Genomic DNA, 24,239 nt, shown 5'->3' on the forward strand with positions numbered 1-24,239 from the left:
GAAAAGCCCAACTGCAGAGACAGTAAAGGTTGTTTTATGGGGTCTCGTGCGCACAGATGAACCCTGGGGACCTTATGCCGGATCTCCTCCAGACAGCATGGTGGTTTCTGGTCGGGACGGGTCAGTCGGGGGTTCTGATTGGCTCCGTGGACACATGCAAACCAATTGTGCTTCATAAGGGCGTGGTAAATCGATTTGTATAAAGAATAAACTGCAACAAAGTGATTTGATACAAATGGAACATCAGCTGTCCAGAGTTTAGTGCTGCTCATGTTTGTGAAGAAAGTGAAGAAAGAATGTAGGGTATTTAAGGGAGATCGGGGCTAGTTGTCACAAAGGTTGTGTCAAAAGTACAATTACTCAGATCAGGTGTATGTTTTCTCTGCCAGTGATTTTGTATATTCTAAACCCTTTTATGACACATGAACAAAAATTCCCTAATAGTTGAATGGCAGAAGAACACAATAAAATACACACTGAAATACTGTACATTCAGTCTAGAAAGTCATAGGCCTATCTTATCTGACATTGATACATTATTTATATATATATATATTTGTTTATTTGGAACACACGGCTATAGTCAATATTTTACATTTATACAATTACAATCAATGTGATATTTTTGTACATTAGGCTACTTGTACCATTTTTGAGGATTATCCTAAAACAGATTGTTAAATGGCAGGTTCCATTGTGACAGTTTAACCCAAGCTATATGCAGAAATTGACATTTGGAAATAGATCTTGAGAGATATTATCTGTCGTTATTCTGACATTACTTGATTAAAAGTATATGTTATAATGGCAGTACTGTCTGTAGAACAAACAGCAGTATATACATGCAAAAAATATTGCCCTTTAACTGATGCTCTTTATACAACTGTCACATTAAATGACCCACCCACTCACCTCCCACAAGACCACCCATAATCAATATATCCCTGTAATCTGTGCAAAAGCACCTAACAGCACAATCACAAACTATAGTCCAACATGAGAAAGCTGTTTAATCTTTATCTCACATGTGACATATTTCTCATAGTGAAGCACAACCATCTTATAATAACACAATTTTAAGGGGGTGCTATTAATTATATGTCCCGTCTTTTCTTGCTCCCAGACTCCGTCCCATAATATCATGCTGTGATATGAGTGGGAAGTGACTGAAGATTCAACTGATGTATGCTTTTGATTGTCCTGGCTGGATTAGGAAGTGTATTCAGTTACACATTTCTATTGCAAAAGAGTTTTGGCTACACATTCCATAAAGGCTCAAAAACTACAGACCAGCAGAACACAAGCCTCTTGAAACCATCAGTTGTGTTCAACACAAACCATTTTTCTTCTTTGTCATGTTACCAATCACATACTAAACCTATCATTCTAGTGATCTGGAAATAAGGTTTGATGTTTTTGAAGGCTGGGGCCAAACTATCATGTTGACAATTTGATAGTCCATATACCATAATGGGGAAGTCCCATCACACGCTCTTGCTGTTTTTTTAATAAGGATCTATTTTTGTTTCTGCTTCCTCAAGGCATCAGCACTTTAGCACAGTGTTTTTCTCAGGGGGAGGCACTAAGAATACATTTCACTAACTGGTGAAACTTTGGTGTTGTTTTTGCATTAGTGTATAGTACAGTGTAAAATACTTGACGGCACATTGCTTTAGTATCAGGACAGTGTTGAGTATTATGTCATAAACATTTGCGTCTCTGGTGCCATTTTCCCTCTCTATTATCTCAGAGAAAAGGAGGTATTTTTGTTTTCCATAGTAAAATTATAATTTTCATAGACTGCTGTTTTTTTATGATTTTTATTTCCCTATCATAAACAGAACCAAAAAATAGATACTGCCAATCAAAAGTTTTAAAAGTTAATAATTTTCGGTAAGATAAAAAAAAAATAACTCTATCTCCCTGTCTCTCTCCAGGGCTGCATTTATTCAAACATTAATATTGTTATTATTATTACAATTTAAAATAACTGTTTTCTATAATGTAATATTTTTTACATAATATTTTGTGTGGTGTGTGTGTGTGTGTGTGTGTGTGTGTGTGTGTGTGTGTGTGTGTGTGTGTGTGTGTGTGTGTGTGTGTGTGTGTGTGTGTGTGTGTGTGTGTGTGTTTATGATAAAAAAAACAGCTGTTGTATTGACTAAGGGTGGTGAAAACTCCACTCACAGAGATACAGCTTTATTTTGAACATTGCCTTCATTCTGAAGCATTTAAATTATTTCACGCCCTGCTTCTGTAATGGGTAAATCTGCAAATTTATGACAACGCTCTGCTCTGACAGCTTTATGTCCTGTGTTCAGCTGCGCTGCCATGGTGGCTACGAGTACAGAGAAAGATCCAAACACCGGATTATGAGAGATATGCCATCTGCGGCCATCCACTACTGGTGACCCAATCTTTATTGGGCAAGGAGCAACCCTGGCTGTCAATCATCCCTACTTCAAAGGGAGAGCAGGGAGAGATCTGTGGGAGGGAGAGAGAGCTGATGCCAGTCGGATATTTGTGAGAACACTAACAGGCATTGTGTGTAACTTAAAACCAAGGATAAATAGTTGCTTTAAACTGTACCACCACCGCTTGGTTAGGAAGCTGCAAAGTTCTAAACAGGAACACTGTTAAAAAAAAAAAAAATTCTTAAATTCTAAACAGGAACACTGTTAAAAAAATTAAAAATTCTTAAATTTTGTAAGTACAATCAACTTGGATGTTTAAGTAATTTCAACTTAAATTACACACTCTAAAAAGTTGTACTATGATTTTTACACTTAAAAATATTGATTACATTTTAAAGCAGTGAAATCAATTACAACACACTGTATGAACTGAATAAGTAAAAAAAATTAAGTAGATCTAAGTAACTGCATCTGGTACATTAACAAATAAAATTGAGTAGAAAAAATTGGGGAAAAAACATAAAAAAAAAACAATATTTATGTGTATTATGAACTGTTTTTATTTATGAGTAATATTAACTTTTTTATTTTCTCTAAACCTTTGTAAAATAGTATTCCATACAACCACCGGTATACAATTGGCCTTTATTGTCGAGGAGTAACGTTACATCAATACAGCATATTTTACACTGTTTAAACATGTATACAATACATCCTACATTTAAACTCATGTAACAAACATTTTAGAAGTAAAAATGAAATATTTAAACATTCAGGTAGCCTAATTCAAGTGTAATCAACCGGTCTGTTATCCAATTTCCACAGAGGAAATGCACCAATTCTGCGACGCTGAGAAGAGAGAACTGTTCTGGACTGGAGAGAATTCAAACAGCCCGCGCTCACTCAACCATTGAGTTGTCCTCATGTCAGAGGGTAGGGGAGGGGTGCATTGTTTTAATTGAGTAAACTTACTCAATTTCTTAAAAGCGTGTTAAATATATTAATTATATTATTTGAATTAAGTAATATTTGTGGTTCTTGAAACAGATCAGTTTAATTCTCCTTTCTCAAATATTTTGATAGAAATTTCACAAATATATTAAGTGTATTATAAATAAATAATTGGTTAGTCAAATACTAAATTATTTTAGTGAAAAAAACTTAAATATAAGTGTACATTTTTGATAAAATTATCTGTTGTATTTTTAGTCAATTATTTTGGTATGTTTAACTCAAACAATCAAGTAAATGATATTCAGAGATTTTATTAAGTTAATAAAGTTAAATATTACTGTGATATTTACTAAGCCACAGAATTATTTTTTTAGAGTGCACTAAACTGACAAAAAAAATTGTGGAATCTTGTATAACTTATTTAAAAAAAAAAATTGCTTAATTTATTTTTATCAGTTAAACTTAAAGCAATGTCAAAACATGTTGTCATAATTTATTGATCATATAATTTTTTACATTATTTTGTAATGCTGGTTGAATTTATAATGCACCTATTTTTACTATTGCAAGCATTGGTGGTATCTTTTAATCAATCTTCATACAGTTTTTTTGTATAGCCTAAAAGATGTTATTAGCAGCATAACAATCAGCTCACGATTCACGAATGTTCCTAAAGAGACAACCTTGGGTAGAGGGTCCTCAATAAGCATTACAACAGTTAAAGCATAAAAGTGATTCATTTTGCAGACGGGCACATGAAGGGATTGCGTTTTGAGAATATATCCATGAGGAAAAATAGAGGATAACACAATCACTGAATGTTAGTAATTGAAGTTACTTTCCTCCAGCAATATGTGGCCATCTCTCAAACACCTCAGCTGTTTATTTAGAGGGGCTGTGATGAATAGTCGGCCGCTAACAGACTGGTGTGACTGGACATGTTTGGACTGTGGAGGTGGGAAGAATGTAGTTAAACCGTGGCACTGAGAAGGTGTGAGGAGAGAGAGAGAGGTTGCAACAGAGCAGAGGTTGAGAGCACGTCATGCTGTCAAATTGATGGTGCTGCTTAGAAACAAAAACAGGACAGGCAGGATTTTTTTTCCCCGTCTAATTTTTTAATGACCACATTCAAGATGAAGTAAACAGCAGAAATCAGCACATCTCTCTGACAGGCTTTCTGGGAGCAGGTCCAGCAGCAGATGAATGAGCACTGGGGGAAATGAGAGTAAATGACTGATTGTCCAGTGAGTCTGCAGTGTAGTCATCAGTCTGATTCAGTTCACATCAATTTACATTTTATGAAGATCATCACTTCCTGAAATATTGTTTATTAATATATAAATACACTAACGTTCAAAAATATGGGATCAGTAAGATTTGTTTTTTAAAGAAATGAATACTTTTACACAGTATGGATGCATTAGATTCATTAAAAGTAGCGGTAAATAAATGTATTATCTTACAAATTATTTTTCATGTTTTATGTTTTACTTAAACATCTAACTTGCCTATACACCATATGTGATGATTGACATACTAAGCAGTGTTGGGGAAAGTTACTTTGAAAAGTAATGCATTACAATATTGCATTACTCCCTTAAAAAGTTACTAATTGCGTTACTTAGTTATTTTTTTTAGAAAAGTATTGCGTTACGTTAATTTTACGTTACTTTTTTCCACCTTTTCCACCTGGGCTGGGCTTGTTTTTTTATAACAAAAAAAGTTATATTTTTGGGCAAATGTAAAGACCCATTCACACCAAAAGTGAAATAATAAGAAGGAAATGCACATTTACTCCTGTACTGTACAGGGTGCCACTCAAACAAACCTTTCAGCTGCTGTTCTGGATAAGAGAAGAATGCAGGAGAGAAAAGTTTAACACGAAAAGAAAAAAATCTATTTTATTTTATTTAACATATTTAGTTATTGGAGGTTTGCTTAGTATTCTGATTCTGCATTTCACTGATTTTATTCATTTTGAGGGATATTGAATCTTTTTTTGTGCAAGTGAGATGAGTAAATACACGCTCACATTTAGTCAAGAACTACAATAACCAGCATGTTTACACACACACACACACACACACACAACACCCGTGCACTTTTATTTGTCTCAACATGGGGACGAGGGAGCTGTCAGTCAATAAATGGGAAAACAAGATTTGAAAAAGTAACTCAATTTTAAAAGTAATGCGCTACTTTACTTGAAATTACTTGTATTACTTGAAAAAGTAATCTGATTACGTAACTCAAGTTACTTGTAATGAGTTACCCCCAAAACTGATTATAAGTGAACCTCAAGGAACATATTAAAATTTAAAAATAAAAAAAAACATCTGATGACCCCTTTTATAATAAAAAGAAATGTTTCTTGAGCAGCAAATCAACATTAGAATGATTTCTGAAAGATCATGTGACACTGAAGACTGGAGTAATGATGCTGAAAATTCAGATTTGCCAGCACAGGAATAAATTACATTTTAAAAAGATTGCAATAGAAAATTATTCATTTAAATTGGAATATTTCACAACATTATTTTTTTATTGTATTTTTTATCAAATAAATGCAGCGTTTGTGAGCATAATTGTGATTACAATTTCTTACCAACATCAAACTTTAGAATGATAGTATAAAGGTAAATACATAAATATTTAGTCAGAGATCAGAGAGATCAATCTATAGACTGACTAAATTAAATATTGTAAAATATTATGATATGTCATTATGAGAGTTTGTATATACTGAATCACTCTCAAGTAAATTGCTAATCTTGTTAAATGATATCTTCATTTGAAAAATCTAAATGTTTGTCCTTCTACTTTTTTGTAGATTCTTATAAAATTGGATATATTATTGTCACACCGATCTTTGATGGTTCAAGTACTTATTCCCACATTTTAAAGAATAAAATAAATCAGTTTGAAAATAAATGAGACCTGAGTCTCCTTTCAGCGGAGCCCAGGTGAAAGCTTTTTTATTTTACTATTATTTTAGATCATTTTGTGATCCTTGTTTTCAAACAACAAAAAAGACACATAATAACTAAATCCGTTCTGAAGGTTCTGTGAATTTTCAGAGAAATGCTTCATAGAATAACACATTGTTCGAGGCAATGAGAAAAACATCTTGATTGTACTTGATAAAGAAAGAAATCAATTTCATTGCACATCTGCACTTCGAGAATCAAATACAACTTTCTTGCACAGATATTGATCGATGTCAGAAGGTCAATGATAACTGGCAGGGTTGAATGTGCTTTGATTCAGATGAAGGTCAGTCCTCAAGAACCATTGAAACTATTCAAATACTGGCTTTGCTCATAGGCTACTGGATGGCAACCAAAATCTGCCTCATATTGAGCACAAATATATCATCACTATAGTTCTGCTGAAATCTTCTGTCTGTATTTTTGTTTATTCTTTTATGTATGCAAATTAAGCTCTTTGCTGAACTGTCGCTGGGCCCTATTTTAATGAACTAAGCGCTTGGTCTAAAGCGCACGGCATAAGTGCATTTAGGGTGTGTCCGAATCCACTTTTGCTATAGTTTAACGACGGGGAAAATGGTCGGCGCGCCCGGCGCATGGTCTAAAAGGGTTGTCCCTGTTCTCTTAATGAGTAATGGGTGTGTTTTGGGCTTTACGTGCAATAAACCAACCAGAGTCTCATCTCCCATTTCCTTTAAATGCCAGTTGGGTTTGCGCCATGGCGGATTCGCTATTTACATGATGGAAATTGATAGTGGAAAGACCTAACGCGTCTCCAGAACGCAAACCATCTACGGGACAAGCCGGATTCCACCATATCTTTATGTACACAATAATAATCTTTTATTTCTTTAATATTTGCCATGTTTTTGTGCTGCTGCCCTGTGTTTAATAAGCAGAGCGTACGCTGACCCGCCTATAGGCGCACATTACTAACGCGCTCTTTAAATAACAAAGAAAAATATTGCGCCATTGACTTTAGACCAGGTTTTTGTTGGTCAATGGCGCAGTCTATTTCAGTTGCCTCAAAATAGCAACGCGCCACCAACAATGCGTCTGAACAAGCCTCGTTTTCAGACCAGCACGCCTATGGGCGAACAGATGGGCGCAAATGCATTTGCTATTGAGTGAAATCAAGAGAAATCAAAAAGATGTAATGGGATTGACTCTGTAGAACTGATCTGGGATCATTGTTGAAGTATTTTTTTTAAATGTAAATGTTTTGAAATTCTTCAGGGAAAACTGGCCCCGAATCTGCTCTTTGGGGGCCATTGTGAGGCTCAGGGGACACGGCTCATTGGAACACAACTAATGCCATGAACACCCACACCAAAAAGACTGTATTGATGTTTTTGAGCAGTGAAAACCTACTCTGGTAGATTAGGAAAGGTCTGCCAGGCTCAGTAAACCTGTGATTAAAAGCTGTAGTAGTCCTTAGAGTATTAAACATGAATCTGGGTAATGAACACAGAGGGAAGGGGTAAATAAGGGAAGCTTTTCAGTAAATTAAATTAGATGGAAACATTTGTTTACTTTGGAGGTCTTACTTTCGGTATCTGATATTCAGGTTTTTGAATGTAGGCCTGTGTTTATTTAGATTTAAAGGAATTTCAAGACTTTTGTTTTTAATTAAATTCAGATTTTTTTTTACTGAAAATATTCTGTAAATGAAATAGCTTAAAAAGTATGTACTGTGTCCTAAAGATTAGCAGTTAAAGCAGTTACAGCAGTAAGCTATTTTTATTTTGTATTTTTTTACAGTACGGGGTAAAGTTACGTCAGCTAAGGTTTTTACTTTGTGATTTTACTAGTTCTAGGATGGACAAAACCTCTGGTTGTCACTGGCATGTAACATAATTCTGGGGTGGGCAAGGCCGTGAAGGGACCATCTGTTGTATCCTTAATTTTTCGAAGGAGTCTTCGAAATGGGACAGCCTTCATCGCGCCATGGTGACACAATCAGCCTTTAAATGCACCCTTCGAAGGATGCAGCCTCTGAATTGGGACGCAGCATACAGCTCCGGATAGCTTTACAGAACGCACTGATGACGTGCAATGTCTGCGTGAGCATGTTGCGCGTAGGTAAGGAAATGCATATCTTGACAGGTTTTTTGGGTGATTTTTTGGTCCTCAGACTTCCAGAGAAGATATAGGACTATGTAAAATTTTTACATTTTGACCACTTCTGTTATTGATTGCTCTCAGGATGTGAAGAGAGTTTCAACCAGTAACAAGAAGTGTTTATAAAAAACATTGCCTACTCTTCTCTACCTTTGAATCTCTTTGTAAAAGCTATTTTGTCAGATATACCTATATGGTATATATCAACATTCTACCTGCAAGGAAATTCCTTTAACTCCAACAAATGTGCCTGTGAGATAAATGTTTTTAAAAATAAATATTTTTAGATATGTTTTATATTAATATTTTACATTTCATATTTTATTATACGCAATAATAAAATTGATTGTAATTTTAGGATTTAATGCATATACTGAATAGAAGATTTTATGCGGCCTAAAAGTTTCTTCAGAGGAGCCCTTGAAGCTTTCTTTGATTTCCATATGTCATCCATTTCTTAATAAGATAATAGCTCTAATGTGTGAAAATTGATTTCCTTCCCTTTGCCTCCTGAATTGTTTTTCTATTTCTGTTTGCTTCAGACAAGTGATTTACTCCCTTTATATTAAAATGCCTGGATTGATTTTGCAATGCAATAAAGCCAATAAAACTATGTTTATTTAAACTTTGCAAGGGCTTTGGTGTGTTTATTTGCCAAAGTGAATGGGTCAGGACAAAGTACATTGTGAAAGGAGAATCAAAAATCAGAAAGAGATAGATAGATAGATAGATAGATAGATAGATAGATAGATAGATAGATAGATAGATAGATAGATAGATAGATAGATAGATAGATAGATAGATAGATAGATAGATAGATAGATAGATAGATAGATAGATAGATAGATAGATAGATAGATAGATAGATAGATAGATAGATAGATAGATAGATAGATAGATAGATATCGTGGTGTTCAATAGCACATGCACAAAGGTTCTCTGGTCTAAGTTTGACCACAGTATGGATCTAAGAGCTTGAGAAATGTTTGGAATTTATCATGTCTGCCTGTGAATCTGTCACAAACCTACAATTGTTTCCCAGCATCCAGTTTACTCTAGTTTCAGTCCCTGTGGAGCAGAGACTTTTCTTCCACCCATTGTTGACTCTGAGAGTGTCTCTTTGAAGTGTCTCTCCATAAGATTTGGGGAGGGACTGTATAAGGCTCTACAATGAACATGCTTTTACAAACATTGAAAAGATAATTTGTGGTAAGTGTTGTGCCTTTTTGTTTAGAAACGTGCAAGGTAATCCAGTCAGATGAGTAAAAGATGATTTTACAGATGAATTTTAATGTATAACAAAATGATAACAAAATATTGATACACAAAAACTTGAAAATTTAATTTGTAAAATGAAAGGATTCATTTTAAGAACAATAATAAAATCAAAATATAACTCAAATGATTAGTAAAGTATAACTAAATGTTGTTATCGATGAGATTCTGTATAGCCTAAGTATAATACCTACAAATTGAAGTAGGGAAGAATGAGTAAATAGCAGGGCCCCGAAATCTGAAGAATGCCAGAAGCCGATGCTCTTAAAACCCCAGTGAAAAAGTTGCACTATACTGAGTAGGAGTCCCTTTGGGGCCCATTCTGCATATGTTAGCACTTATCAGTATATTTATCACCTGTCATACCCTAAAAGTCATGATGACCTTGCCAATTTGCAGCAGTTTGGAGCAGAAAAGCCATTGTGGTTTTGACACCTTTAAGAGAATACTGAAGTTTGTGCATTATCGTATGTCTGCAAAGAACACTATTACATAAACATGTAACTTTTCCTGCAAATGTGTACCATGTAGCCAATTCTAAGAAAACACAGCCGATAACAGAATAAACTCCCGTCCTGACAACACAGAAGAGCACAAAAGATAATACAACAGTACAATATCAGCTTAAAAGAATAAAACATACATAAAAGAATGATTACGCAACATTATGAATATAATGATTAAAGAGTATTCAAAAGGAATATGACAACTATATGATGAATAAATGAACACATAACTACATATGAGTAAAATAATAGATTCATTAAGAAAATAGATTAATACAATTCTTAAAAGTAATAAGAGACAAATAATTAATAATCAAAACTAATTAGTGACCAAAACCAAGTATGAACAAATTTGAAGAATATGCATATTTATATACGCACTACTGTTCAAAATTTTATGTCAGTAAGATTAGTACTTTTATGGGATGCATTAACTGATCAAAAGTGACAATAAAAACAATTTTATGCTATAAGGTTTCTATTTCATATAAATGGTGTTATTTTGAACATTCTATTCAGGATCATGTGGCACTGAAGACTGGAGTAATGGCTGTTGAAAATTCAGCTTTGCCATCACAGGAATAAATTACAATTTAAAATAGAAAAAAAAAAAAAATCTTTAAATGGTAGTGATATTTCACAATAGTTACTGGATTTTTTTTCATTTTTTTTTTAATCAAATGAATGCAACCTTTGTGAGCATTCTTTTCAAAAACATTAAAAGGAATCTTATCTTAGTCAGATATAGTCAGCACAACATTCCGGTATGATGGAATAAATAAATAAATAAATAAAACAAGCAGACGACAGGCTTGCTTTAATGTTAATGAGGCATATTGATCAAAGTCGACAGTAAAAATCGGCAGAGAGATAATGGGTGAGTGGAGGCTTCCTCTGGGAGAAGATGTCAGACCTGGAGTGAATAAAGGCCTTCTTCAGTAGAGGAAGATAGTTTGGAAAATAACTGTTAACCAAAGTGACTAATATTATACTAATATTCTTCAGCTGAACAGCAGGTTTAACAAATAACCATTCCAATTTTCCATTATTTATAAATAATATAAAACAATTTAATGTAAAGAAATATTTCATTAGAACAAAATGTTATTTAAAAATATTTATATCTAATAAAAAACGAGGAGTAGCAAATAAATATTTTGTAGACTGTTAAAATGGCAAAAATAAATAAATAAAAACATGCACTTTCACTGTCAAACTGACACTTAAGGAATCACTATTGGTGTGAATTATAGACTGAGACAGGCATTCTGATGAGAATGGCTTTTGAGCAGTGCTATTTAATTAAGGAAATGTATTCTTTCTCTTCCGCTCCCTTTTGTCAGCACAAACACCTCAATGGAAGAAGAGGCACACTGAGGACACCTCAGCACAAAGAGGCCCATCATTCCTCATGCAGATGCCCTTCCTGCCTGTAATTACGGCCTCGGATTCAAACAGCGTCAAAATGAATGTCTGAAGGTGTTCTTAATGTCTGCGCTGAGTTATACAAACTGCAAATTATTCACAGGTGCACCATTTCTCAGTGTAGCCTTATACTTTAGAAAAAATATATCTAAAAGACTTACCATTTCTGCAATGGAGATATCCTTGTTAGCTTTAAAATACTAAATAAATGACTCCGCTTCATTATAACGTGCTCAACGAATCCAGTGCTGAATGAACAGGTGCAGCCTGATGTGAAATGAGCTGTGTCAAATACAGGATTACGGACCCTGAGTAATTGGTGATGGAATATAAAAACAGCAGGTGATATTGACCTCACAAAAATGGATTACACTGAATGAGGGCCAGCGAAGCAGCTGCAGGCAATGGTTAAAACTTGTGTGTGAACATTTATTTACTAGCAAAAGTAGTCATTCAAACCTGTTTTACTCGACTCGTCTGCATTAAAAAACATCACATAGGCCTACATGTGGAAAAAACTATTTAATGAAAGAAAAGAAGCAATTTTTGGCTAAACTGACTGGATTTGCTGTGTCAGATATCCATCTGTATACTCTGAATTGGAATATCTTTGCTCAGAAACTGATTATTATGATTTTTTTTGGGTCCCGATGTATAATCCTTGACTAGCTTTACACTTCCTTATCTTGAGTCTAGTTGAATGAAAGGTGCTGACAAAGACAAGACATGTTAATCATGGTGTGGTTAACATAGAAAGAGAAATGGAGAGATCAAAAAGCAAACAAATATTCATAATCCAAGATTCAAAAGAAAGGTGCATGGCAAACCTTTGAAAGATGAGTTCTGTTTAATGCGCTTAGTAATATTCTTGGGATATCCTCAAGAACAGCATATTCCACTTTTGTTTTTACATCTGTGATATAATCTACAGAAGTTCTGTAGATCTGTGAATATTTAAATGAAATGTAGCTTTGTTGCACGGAATCCTTAGTATCATTTATTTTAGATTTAGCCACCCCTCATAAAAAAATAAATAAAAAAAAACCTGTGGTCATTTTACATGTTGGAACCTTCCTGACTATGTGGATTGTTCGATTTAAAGCATTCAAAGTTTCTACAGTTTTGTTGTTGTTTTGTTTTTAATAATAATGGCAATAGTTAAGGAATAAAAGCAATCGAGCTGAGAAATACAAACAGAACTTTCTAATATAATGTCTCAATGGTCAATTTAGACATTATATTATTTTTTTTACAAATTCTAAATGTCTTTGTTGTAAAGTAAAATAAATAAAAACTTACACTTCTTTAAGTAATACTCTGTTGATTCATATAATTTCTTAGTTTTGGTTTATATAATTTTTTTATTATTAGGCTGTTTTATATTTACCGATTGCATTTGATCCCTAATTGAACAAGTTCTTCAGTGCCAAATTTTACCAAGACCAAATTACTTGTGTAACTGGATTTCCCTCATTAAAGTGTTGGTAATCAAGGCTTCATAAACCTGACAGGAAAACAGTGAGTGTGGGAAAAGCAGAGGAGGCGACTCAGTGAAGTAACCTGAGCTGGTATAAATGGTATTTTCTATCTTGCCTGATTAGGTATTACAGCTTAGGTGTGAACATGTTTCCCTCTGATTATAGCCTAAAGAGGCCATCAAACTCAAAACCACACTTTAGTCCAGCATGTTGTCTACAAGTGTGGTGCGACCTGCCACTGTATACAGTTACAGGTTGGACTCAACAAGGAAACCTAATAACTTCACGAACACCCACGGAAAAGGGCCAGACACCATATCGCCACCTTCCTAAAATAATTGCCCGTGTCATTTTTTCAGGTTTCTCAGAAAACACAAAAAAACTGAACCAATAATTGTGGTTGAGTAGATTTTCGTTCTTCTTGATGCAGCTGCCATCTTGAAAAGCTTGTAAAATTGCCTAAGTCTCACTGTCTTTTGACTTAGGCAAAATAAAACGGCCTAAGTCACACTCTTGACATAGGCCATTATGCTACAGGGGTAGAATTGCATGATCTGTTCAAATGAGGGTGTGGGCGATTTTACCGGAGGTGGCCAGCATCATGAGGAGATGAATTATCACTTATGCAACAAAAAAATTTTTTTAGGAAGGTGACGATATTCTGAAAACACTTAAGCAGTGATCACTTAACGCAGTGAGGATTTGTGTGGAGAGAGTATAGGCCAAGATGAGAACTAGGCCTATTCCAGTCCTCGGGTGACCTCTAGCGGTGAGTAATTTAAACTGCTGCCAGTATGAAATGTCAAACATCTCTACAAGATGGATTGTATTCATAGCAATAATAACACATTTTATTACAATAGGAGAACACATTATTTGTGATTGACTGTAGAAGTGAGTGTGCTATTTTACTTAGAGCCTGTTTAATCAATTGCTTATTGATTCTTCTGGCATTTAAAGTTATTATTTTTAGTAGCCTAACTGATATAAAAAAGCACAACCCTCTTAAATTGTTATAATATCATCACATTTGTATAATAGCTGTAAACAAATCAACATAAAAACCAAACTGTCAGTTATATATGTAGGCCCACTTAAAAATGTCAGCTTATCTGAATGACAAATATTTGCTTACCTACTAAACAAACAACTGACCAAGAATCACAAGGCATAGGGCATGATGATTTGCATAATAGTTTAGATATGTAAATTAAATGTAAATATTTGGAAGTAAGATTTCGATTTAGAACGCAGATTTAGATTATAATTTTAACATTTAAAATAGTTTTTTAAGCTTAATTTTGTTTCTGAGCATATTCTTATTTTATTGGCACACATACTCACCAAAGGCAACGCAGGGAAAACGGTGATTGGTCGAAAATGTGATTGGCAATACTGTGAACCAACCACTGCAGTGCACGAATGAAAATAGACCAATAGCGACAAGGGGCGTACATTTTGAAGTAAACGAGGAAAAATGGCGACCACCGCGATGAAGTTGAACGGGACTATTTACACAACTGTAATGAATTTGCCGTACAGTCTGGCAAACAAAATTAGAGTATCTGTGTTAGTAGTTTTAATACTCACTTTTCTGAGTAGTAGTTCTGGAGAAAACACATATGAAGATAATGCTTATGAATTTCTAAAGCGAGAGTATTCGCTGACTAAGCCGTACCAAGGTAAGCGTCTATTCCTATTCGCCCAGATACGTTAAACCGGTGCCCTGCCAAAAGTGGCACCTGTTTCAGCAAAGTCAACCAGCTAAGAAGAAAATAGTTCAGTGAGACCACAAGTTTATTGTCAGGACGATAACTGTCTCCTTTTTTTTTCTTTTGTTATTTTTGGTTGTCCTTTTCTTGCTCTCGTAAGAGTGGTTGTTTTATTTCGCAACTGCAGTGATTGCTCACGTCGTCCATAGGGCGGAAGTACAGGACAAGTGTAGATATTCCGGTTCATATGCTTTATTAAACAACGTGAACGTGTATTTATTTTAACTTATCATGAACTATCCCTTGCATTTACTCATACAGCTTGATGGAGATAAAGTCATGGTTATCTAGAAACAAAAATAAAACATGCTAAATAAATAAACTGACAAAAATATTATGCTAATGTTAAGATGCTTACATATATAGTATAATATATCTGAGTGTGTGTGCGCGCGTCTGTGCGTGTATGCATTTACATTTACTTTAAAATGTTGATGAATGTTCACAGGACTGGGCTCCTCCAGCTCCTCACACTGGGAGTTCATGGGCAACACCATGATCATGCCTGAACACATACGGCTGACACCAGACTTGCAGAGCAGACAAGGAGCTGTGTGGAGTCGCATTGTGAGTTTGAATGACAAGAAAACCTGAAACGCCACCTTGGGTTGAATCTAGAGCTATTAGGCAGCTCAACCTATTAGACAAAGAGGTTCTTGAGATAATCTGTAATAGTCAGGCTTGTTAATCAGTGTGTTTGTGTATGTAGCCCTGTTACCTTAGGGACTGGGAGCTACGAGTGCAATTTAAGATCCATGGAGAGGGCAAGAAGAACCTGAATGGGGACGGCCTTGCAATATGGCTGACTAAAGAGAGAATGCAAATTGGTAAGAAATCATCATTATTAAAAAATTTCACAAAATATAGATTTTCCATGATATGACTATTATGGATTTTTGTTCTTTGTGTTTTCCTCTAGGACAAGTGTTTGGAAACGCAAATCTTTTTACTGGTCTGGGTGTTTTTGTAGACACTTATCCGAATGATGTCAAGCAGATTGAGGTATATCGCCACTAAACATTAGACAAAAAAAGAGAATTACCATACATATCATGTCCTTATCATCATGTCATGTCAGCTTTAAAAGTCATGAGAAACCATTTATTAACCAAGAAGTGTTTGTTATTTTGAAACCCCTGGCCTGCAAGGAAGAAATAATCTAACCTGTTTAATTTCTGTCTCTTTATCAGAGAACATTTCCTTTTATCTCTGCAATGGTCGGAAATGGGAGTGTAGAATATGAACATGACCGAGACGGACGGTCTACTGATCTTGGTGGCTGCACTGCTCACGTTCGCAACGTTGAATATGACACGTTCCTCTTGATCAGATACATGAAGAACAGACTTACAGTAAGAGACATCTTTACATTCTGTGTTTCTTTATTCAGCCAAAGAGTAATACAATACTGTTGCAGTGCCGCACCAGTTCAGTCTCTTATACTGCCATGATGATACATAAGACATGGGAAAGGTTACATTTTCTTGATCTCATGATGATACAGATAATGGAAGTATTGTTTAGACAGATGTTGGAAAGCATCCTTCAGTTCCATTTGCACCTTCATTTGCTGTTATGTCTTTCAGGTGATGACGGATACTGATGGGAAGCAAGAGTGGAAGGACTGTCTGGACATGCCTGGAGTGAGGCTGCCACAAGGGTACCACTTCGGGGTCTCGTCGGCCACTGGAGATTTATCAGGTTAGAACCAGTGAAGTGTTCCTTTCACTCCATTTTAGTCCAGCAGATATTCAAATCCTATCTGAACCAAGGCTTAAAGGGTTAGTTCTCCCAAAAATTATCCAATAATTTACACACCTTCAAGCCTAGGTGTAAATGATTTTCTTCTTTCAGCCATAAAATATATCCTTGCTCTTCCAAGCTTTATAATGGGAGTGAATAGAGCCTGTTTTTGAAGCCGATAAAAGTGCATCCATCCATCAATCATAAAAGTAATCCATACAGCTCCAGGGGGTTAATAAAGCCCTTCTGAAGCAAGGGGATGCGTTTGTGTAAGAACAATTTCCATTTTTAAAACATTATAAACTAAAATAAATAGCTTCCGACAGACTGCTATACGCATTGATTTATAGCGAAAGAGTATCCCCTGACCTGATGCATGATGTATTGATGAACGTGGAAGTGCAGAAGATAGAGTAAAACATAACACCGGTCACGAATTAGAAGTCTAGTTTAAGTTTAAACAAAAACAACAAAAAAAAGAAATTGTCGGAGGAGCTTGAGTTTGTTGCCCAGCCCTATTTGTTTGAACCGCGAGCAGCGCCTACTCTCACCGAAGTTTATGCTACTCCTACATCCTACATCATATGCCTCAGATGCGACCAATCTAATGACAGACAAAACACAAATCTCAGACATTCGCTGGTGAAAAACCGCGTAACTCCATTTGAGCTTGATTTCCGAAAAATTTTAATAGTATAACGACACAAGTCCATGATTGGTTGACTGCCAAATTTAAATCTTAAACAGAATGATAAAATAACTTTATTAACCGGTTAATTGTAATTTCAAACAAGAGTTTCTGTTCAGAACTTTGAAACATGATTTAGTTTTTATGTTCCTGCTAAATTTGGTTTGTTCCTGCTTTTTGTTTTCATTCCTTGAACCATTTCAGAGCCCTAATGTGAACTGCATTACTCAAACATTTTGGGTCAATCTTAAATTTTACATTAGATTTAATGTTACACTAACTAATAAACATGAACTAATTTATATAATCTATTTGTATGTTAAACAAGATTTCAGTCAATTCACCCAATAGATTTTACCCTCAAACAATTATCAGAGCAGTATAATATCTTGCTGCGTTCACATATGCAGCCAGTGCCTGGAGAGGTTATTTGCTCTAATGTATTTTACATTAAAAATATATTTTTTTTGTTTTACATTTAACCAATTCAAGGGCTCCACATCTTTTTAAATATTAAAAACAACAGATGGATATGCTTGAAATAAGGACCAGCAAGCAAAACCAATCACTGCTCGGTATACTTGGTGCTAAATTATATAAAATTAATTTAAAATATTTTTTGTTATGAATCCTACTTGTTCAAAAGAAATAAAGTGGTTTGCAGTCTTTAGATTAATTTCTATTAAAAACGAGATATATATATATATACACACACACACACTTTTGTATACCACTACTTGGTAGGCAGTGATGGATTTACTGGTCCTGTTTTTAAAAATGTGTTATCTACTATTCAGAAAAAGATTCATTTGTTTGCAAGTGCTTTACATTCTTTACATTTTATATATACATTTTTAAAGAATGTAAACCACTTTTAGCACATTATTAACCAATAAGAATCATTAGAATATTTTATCATTTTAAAAATGTTTAGTTTTTCCATTTTTATTTTATTTATTTATTTGCAAGTTTTTTGTTTGTTTTTCTAGATAACCATGACCTGATCTCCCTCAAGCTATATGAGCTTACAGTGGAACGGAGTCCTGAAGAGGAAGAAGAACAGCAGGAGATCACGTTGCCTAGTGTAGACTACCGAGCGGACCCTAATGGTAATACAGTTACAAAAAGATTATACCTTCATTATATGTTCCGTATAAGATATTTGGCGGAGGAGTACATTAGCTTTATCTTACAAATGTTTTCTTTACACAGTTTACGTGGAGGATGAAGGAAGGAGCATCATCACAGTCTTCTTTCTCTTCATTGTTTCCGTCGTTGCACTGGTTGTAGTGATTGTGGTAATTATCTTTCTATATAATCGCTATAAAGAAAACCGCCGCAAGCGCTTCTACTGAGCAGATTAAAGAGAGTGTGACAGGTAGGAAATGGGACGAAAGATCCAACGTGAGTGTGACTGGCATTTTTGCAAAGGACCACTTCTGGTCCTCACCTCTGCCACCAACAGGAAGGACCTGAAGGCCATCAATGAACTAAAAAACCATACCTGACCTCTCAAGTGGAAACCGACCACCTCAATCATGAATATCATCTCAAAATCTGTTCAAAAGTATTTGAAAGAGTCTGCGTCTGTTTTTGAAGGTCTCTCCAGACTTTTGTGTATGTTTGCTGTATTTTTGTACCAGTTACACTGACCTTGGCCTTTCACCCTGAGGCAGCACAGAGAACAATGTGTGACAGCATTTACAGAGTTAAACAAACTGTTGTAATCTCAGGTTGTCTATTGCAATGCCACTGCAGAAATCCCCAGAGCCCCTATGTTTTTCTTTAAATTAGGCAGAAATTTATCAAAAGAAAATCTCGACTTTGAAATGTCATGATCTTGGTTACCAGTCTTCAGTAAATAGCAGTGCCAGAAAACCCCCATCTGTTATCATAATCACTTAGTTATCAGCAGTCATGTTTAACTTACATCAAGGTAATTTGCTTATCATCCTTCTATAAGTTATACTGGCCAGCTGTACTGTTATAAACGGACAGTAACAACCATCAATGTGAATGTGAAGAATATTTTTCCCAAACTTGTTTTTGTAATGAATATAGGTAAATATTGGTGCTTTGATGTATTTTGTTATATGTGGTCCCTTTTTATGTATCCAAAACTGCACTGAACTGCTTGGCCACGTGTAGCTTATCCAAAGTTTCTTTGTGAAACATAATTTAACTACTTTACCTTTCAACTTGTGATAAACCTGTTATTTACATGATGAACTTTTATTTTACATGTCTCCATGGCCTTATTTGAATACCATGTTTAATAATCTTGATATATATAAGAAATTGATGATGGCATGTTGTGAATTCCTAAATCGTAATATCTTCCATAAAGAGGCAGAGATGCACCGCAAGCATTTTTGTCCACATTTCAGTCTTTTTGCTGCTCTCTGCAGTTAAGCAACATTTGTCCATTGTTTCATACTGGCCAGAGATTGCATTGCTGTTCTCATGAGCTCAGTGATTGAGCAAGCTGCTGTATCAAACTGCTGTTTAATGTTTTCATGGTTCTCACAAACATGTTGAATGAAAAAAATTCTAAAATTAAACAAAAAACGAAGTTAAGTTTGTCTTATAAATGGATGTTTGCTAACTCGATATTTATTTTGATTGAAAATGTCAGGAATTGTCTTCCAAAAAAACATTTTACAACACAGTTATTTTTATACACTCTAAAAACATGTTTTGGCTCAACAAAGAATGCAACCTTTTTGCATCAGTCTTTTAATTGAGTTTGAGGGACTTGATTTGTAGCATTGACAAAATTCATTAAAAAAAGTTATTCCAACTAATTTCAACACATTGAGTGGTGGTGGTGGTTGTGGGACCAATTGATATGTTATCTATTCCAGTTCAAATTGACAGCTAGTATGACATTCTGAATATACAGGACCTAATTTAGCATTTCAATTCACTGGATAAGTAAGCCATTAGTTTTCTCAGATATTATCACATATGTTGCGTATATGTATTAAACATACCTTCATATAGCAACCCACAACCTAACCACAAGCACTAGGCATACTCTTCAGCACACTGCTAACCAAAAAACATCAACATAACAGAATCTCTCGTTACTTATTCGATTGTTGCATATTGACGCGTGGACCTCCACTTTTAACGCCCCCATATGGGCCAACAATGTGATTAACTCTTCTAACTGTATTGTCAGATTGGGTCCATAACTTTAAAATGGTACAGTAACTGTACCACAAACTGTATGTTTTAACCCTATGGTTTTAACATGAGTCTCTTCAGACCTTACTGTACAATGTACAGTGTACATTTATGAGCTTCCAGAATTCTTGTGAAATTGCTGTTTTATTTTGCACTGGCAGTTAAGTTATAGGGTTAATGCGGTCACTGCGGTGTGTTCCCAAAAGGGTAGGGAGAAACGAGGCTGGTGCGTTTGCCTCTAATCTACAGTTGTTGTTCTTGCGTTCGGAGTTCAGAAACGGAGCCTCTCTTGTATATTCGAAGTGCAAACACAAACAGAGACCAGAGCCACACCTACACAGTCCAGAGACAGGTTTGATGCATTCTACAAGTTAAGACATTTATCAGACGACTATGCATGTTGAACTTGGAGAGATTCTATGCTTATTTCACCCTCACGCTCCGTCATGACGATATCGCGAGACAGCTTTTCATTCGACGGGAAATCTCGTTTGAGATATGCAAAATATGCGCAGAACCTATCACCGCGAGATGCAAGCCGGTTAGAAATGTGTCCGAGTGTGGTCCATAGACAGTATAAGAAAGGTGTGGTCTGATGTCATGCTGACGTATGTCAAAAAACTGTCGCAACCGCAAGGCGGACTTGTCGGATTCTGCGGTCGAGTGCACTTGCTCCACAGACTGCGCTGATCAATAGCATGATGGGAAACGACTTGCTGACGACACAGCTTAATTCTCATTGGTTTAAACAACCGTGAGTTAGAGTTAGTTTAAAAGAATGTTCTCTTTTAAAATGTTTGATTTTAAAACTCTGATATCATGTTTTTATGGGTATAAATTATGTGTGAATATTCCCAAACTCTCTGACAGTGCGATCTCTATGGGTTATTTGATTGTTGTCATAGGCCTATTTAAAAAAATATATATAAAAAAATTAAAACTGTGATTAAAGTAAAAATGATTGATGAACACGTCTTTCAAATGGAAATACAGATCCATAGATATCATATAATAAAGGCTAGATGTCTCGTCCGCGCTGCTGGCCATTGAGGTCGACGTCCGCACACGTCGGCCATCTTAACACAGGATGCTCGCTCACTCATAACATGGTGCATGTACTTTTAAATAACCATAACTTGCTCAATTTTCAACCGATTTTCAAACGGTTTGGTTTGTTATAAACGTCAGAGATGTAGTTATGACACTGCATACATATGAATAATTATAACAATGGACTTCCATATGAAAGAATTATAGCCACGTTAATAACGTTTGTAAGAAACCAAACCGTTTGTAAATCCGTCAAGATTTCAGCGAGATAAGAGGATTTGTGTGCGTGCTGATCACTCACCTTAATTCACAGCTTCCCTGTGGTAAGATGGCCGCCGGTGATGCCGGGCCCGGAAGTGACTCCGCCATGAGACATCTAGCCTTTATTATATGATATCTATGGTCAGATCCACTAGAGAACTGTCCGTCTTGCCTGCACTGTTTTCACTCCTCCCTTCATTGCAGCCACCTACTCTCACATACATTTCAGGCGAGGCAAGGCGCATCTCAAACAAGCCTTTTCTCTTTACTAAAAAACAAACAAAATAACACATCTCAGCATTTATTCTCCTTAGTCCTGGGAACTATTGATTGATTGATTGATTGATTGATTGATTGATTGATTGATTGATTGATTGATTGATTGATTGATTGATTGATTGATTGATTGATTGATAGCACTTTATTGTCCGTGTACACGGAAATTTGTCTTGCAATACAAGCTCCAACAGTTACAACGCAACAACCTACAAAAAAAGCTAAAAACATATAAGCATCAGTAACAACATAAATAGATAGTTAATATGATGGGGGGCCCTGCCCTGCAAGAGTGGTCTTCAATAGCCATAAAAATATAGATGAAAGTGGGTAGGAATTAACACTTTTTTACTCTCCCGTATTGATTCAGCAGAGATATAGACAGAGGAACAAATGAGTGTTTATATTTGTTCTTTCTGCATTCTGGGACCCTATAACGCCTGCCGGAGGGCAGGAGTTGATACTCCCGCTTCAACACATGGGAAGAGTCCTGAGAGATTTTGTCAGCCAGTCTGATGGTGTGCAGTAAATGGCTTTCAATGAATGCATTCTCCACTGAGTGTCCCACCAATTTGGAGCAGATTCCCAGGAGCCGTAGAATCCTGGCCTTCAGATGAGCGGAGAGACCCCCAAACCACACTGCGCCTCCATACTGCAGAATGCTTTGAATTGATGACACAAAGAAAAGAGACAGGATTTCACTGCTCGCTCCGAATGACCTAAGTCTCCTTAAAAAATAAATTATCTGCTGTACTTTGCTGCAGATATAGTCTACATGATAAGTCCAGGAAAAGTCACTATCCACGTACACTCCGAGATATTTGAACGATGATTTTTGTTTTATGGTTTGGTTGTGAACGATTAATGGTGTAATGTTGCACTCATGAGAGGTGCCAAAGACAATCTCCTCAGTTTTCTGTGTATTGAGGATGAGCGCATTTAGATCACACCACTTTACCAGATTATTCACTGTTTCCACATAGAGATCGGCCCCCTCTCCCTCCTTCATCAGAGCTACAAGTGCAGTATCATCGGAAAATTTGATGATATGGTGGTTAGGTGCAGAGGTAACACAGTCGTTGGTATAGAGCGTGAAGAGCAAAGGAAAGCTAACACAACCTTGTGGGGCACCGCAGCTGGTTGTGACCATGGGGGAATAGGTGTTATTGACCCTGACCAGCTGTTGCCTGTTAGTGAGGAAAGAACAGAAATCCACTGCCCGACTATCAAAATTATCAAGACAATTTCATTAACTTGCTACAACTTATTTTTGTAGTAATGTCAGATCAAATTACACACTACACACAATACTAAACGATTGTCAACAGAACTAATGGTTGCAAATGTTTTAACCATGTATTTAAGTTGTAGTAACAGGTCCTCTGAATTTCTTTCTAGTGCAGTTAATATATTCGAAAGGACCTCATGAAATGTTTTGAATCAGTTTCCTTATTGATTGACAGGTTCATGTCTCATTTCAATCTGAAGAACCAAAACTGGGGATTATTACCACTGTGCTAATATATGCTAGATCCATGAGCTGGAACTCGTTTCCAGATGTCATTTATCTCATGTTATCTCCTTTCATCACACCACTATTTATTTATTGTACTTATTCATTGAGGCCTCCATTGGCATAAGAGAATGTTAGTGTAACGCCTTAAAGTCAAGCAAAGCGTGATTAAATTGCAACTCCAGCTCTGGTCAGCATTTTCACGCTTGAAATTGTGAACCACAAGTGTATTGTGTTATGGTGTCAGATTATCTGACTTCTGAACAGTTCTGCAACATGCTTTTTTCCCAATAATTCTGCTGTCTGCAATATCTGACAAGTTGTGAGAGTGTCTAGTAGTGCATCCATGTGTGTTTCTATAAGACAAAGCATCACATATTTGCAATACTGAAGCCTGTAGCCAAAGACCGGTTGCCCACTGAAGCTAAGCAGGGCTGAGCCTGGTTAGTACCTGGATGGGAGACCTCCTGAGAAAACCAGGTTGCTGCTGGAAGAGGTGTTAGTGAGGCCAGCAGGGGGCGCTCACCCTGTGGTCTGTGTGGGTCCTAACGCCCCAGTATAGTAATGGGGACACTATACTGTCAAAG

At 35.8% G+C, this 24,239-nt stretch overlaps 1 protein-coding gene across 1 annotated transcript; it reads left to right on the forward strand.

Moving 5' to 3' along the window:
• The first annotated feature begins 14,613 nt into the window (after window positions 1-14,613).
• On the forward strand, window positions 14,614-19,940 carry lman2lb (lectin, mannose-binding 2-like b). Its single transcript, XM_082169230.1, has 8 exons — window positions 14,614-14,842; window positions 15,381-15,499; window positions 15,642-15,759; window positions 15,852-15,934; window positions 16,123-16,284; window positions 16,519-16,633; window positions 18,353-18,472; window positions 18,576-19,940. Exons 1-8 carry the CDS (start codon window positions 14,638-14,640, stop codon window positions 18,716-18,718), a joined length of 1,065 nt encoding a protein of 354 aa, XP_082025356.1. The 5' UTR covers window positions 14,614-14,637; the 3' UTR covers window positions 18,719-19,940.
• Window positions 19,941-24,239: the final 4,299 nt, after the last annotated feature.

The sequence above is a fragment of the Leuciscus leuciscus genome, assembly GCF_965113295.1.
Source record: "Leuciscus leuciscus genome assembly, chromosome: 5".
Lineage (NCBI taxonomy): Eukaryota > Metazoa > Chordata > Actinopteri > Cypriniformes > Leuciscidae > Leuciscus > Leuciscus leuciscus.

What these genes read in the sequence shown, in the direction of transcription:
- lman2lb (XM_082169230.1), top strand. Translation starts at nt 14,638, where the DNA reads ATGGCGACCACCGCGATGAAGTTGAACGGGACTATTTACACAACTGTA. An exon ending in ACATGAAGAACAGACTTACA is followed by an intron (nt 16,285 to 16,518) that starts GTAAGAGACATC and finishes TATGTCTTTCAG; the next exon opens with GTGATGACGGATACTGATGG. An exon ending in CTACCGAGCGGACCCTAATG is followed by an intron (nt 18,473 to 18,575) that starts GTAATACAGTTA and finishes TTCTTTACACAG; the next exon opens with TTTACGTGGAGGATGAAGGA.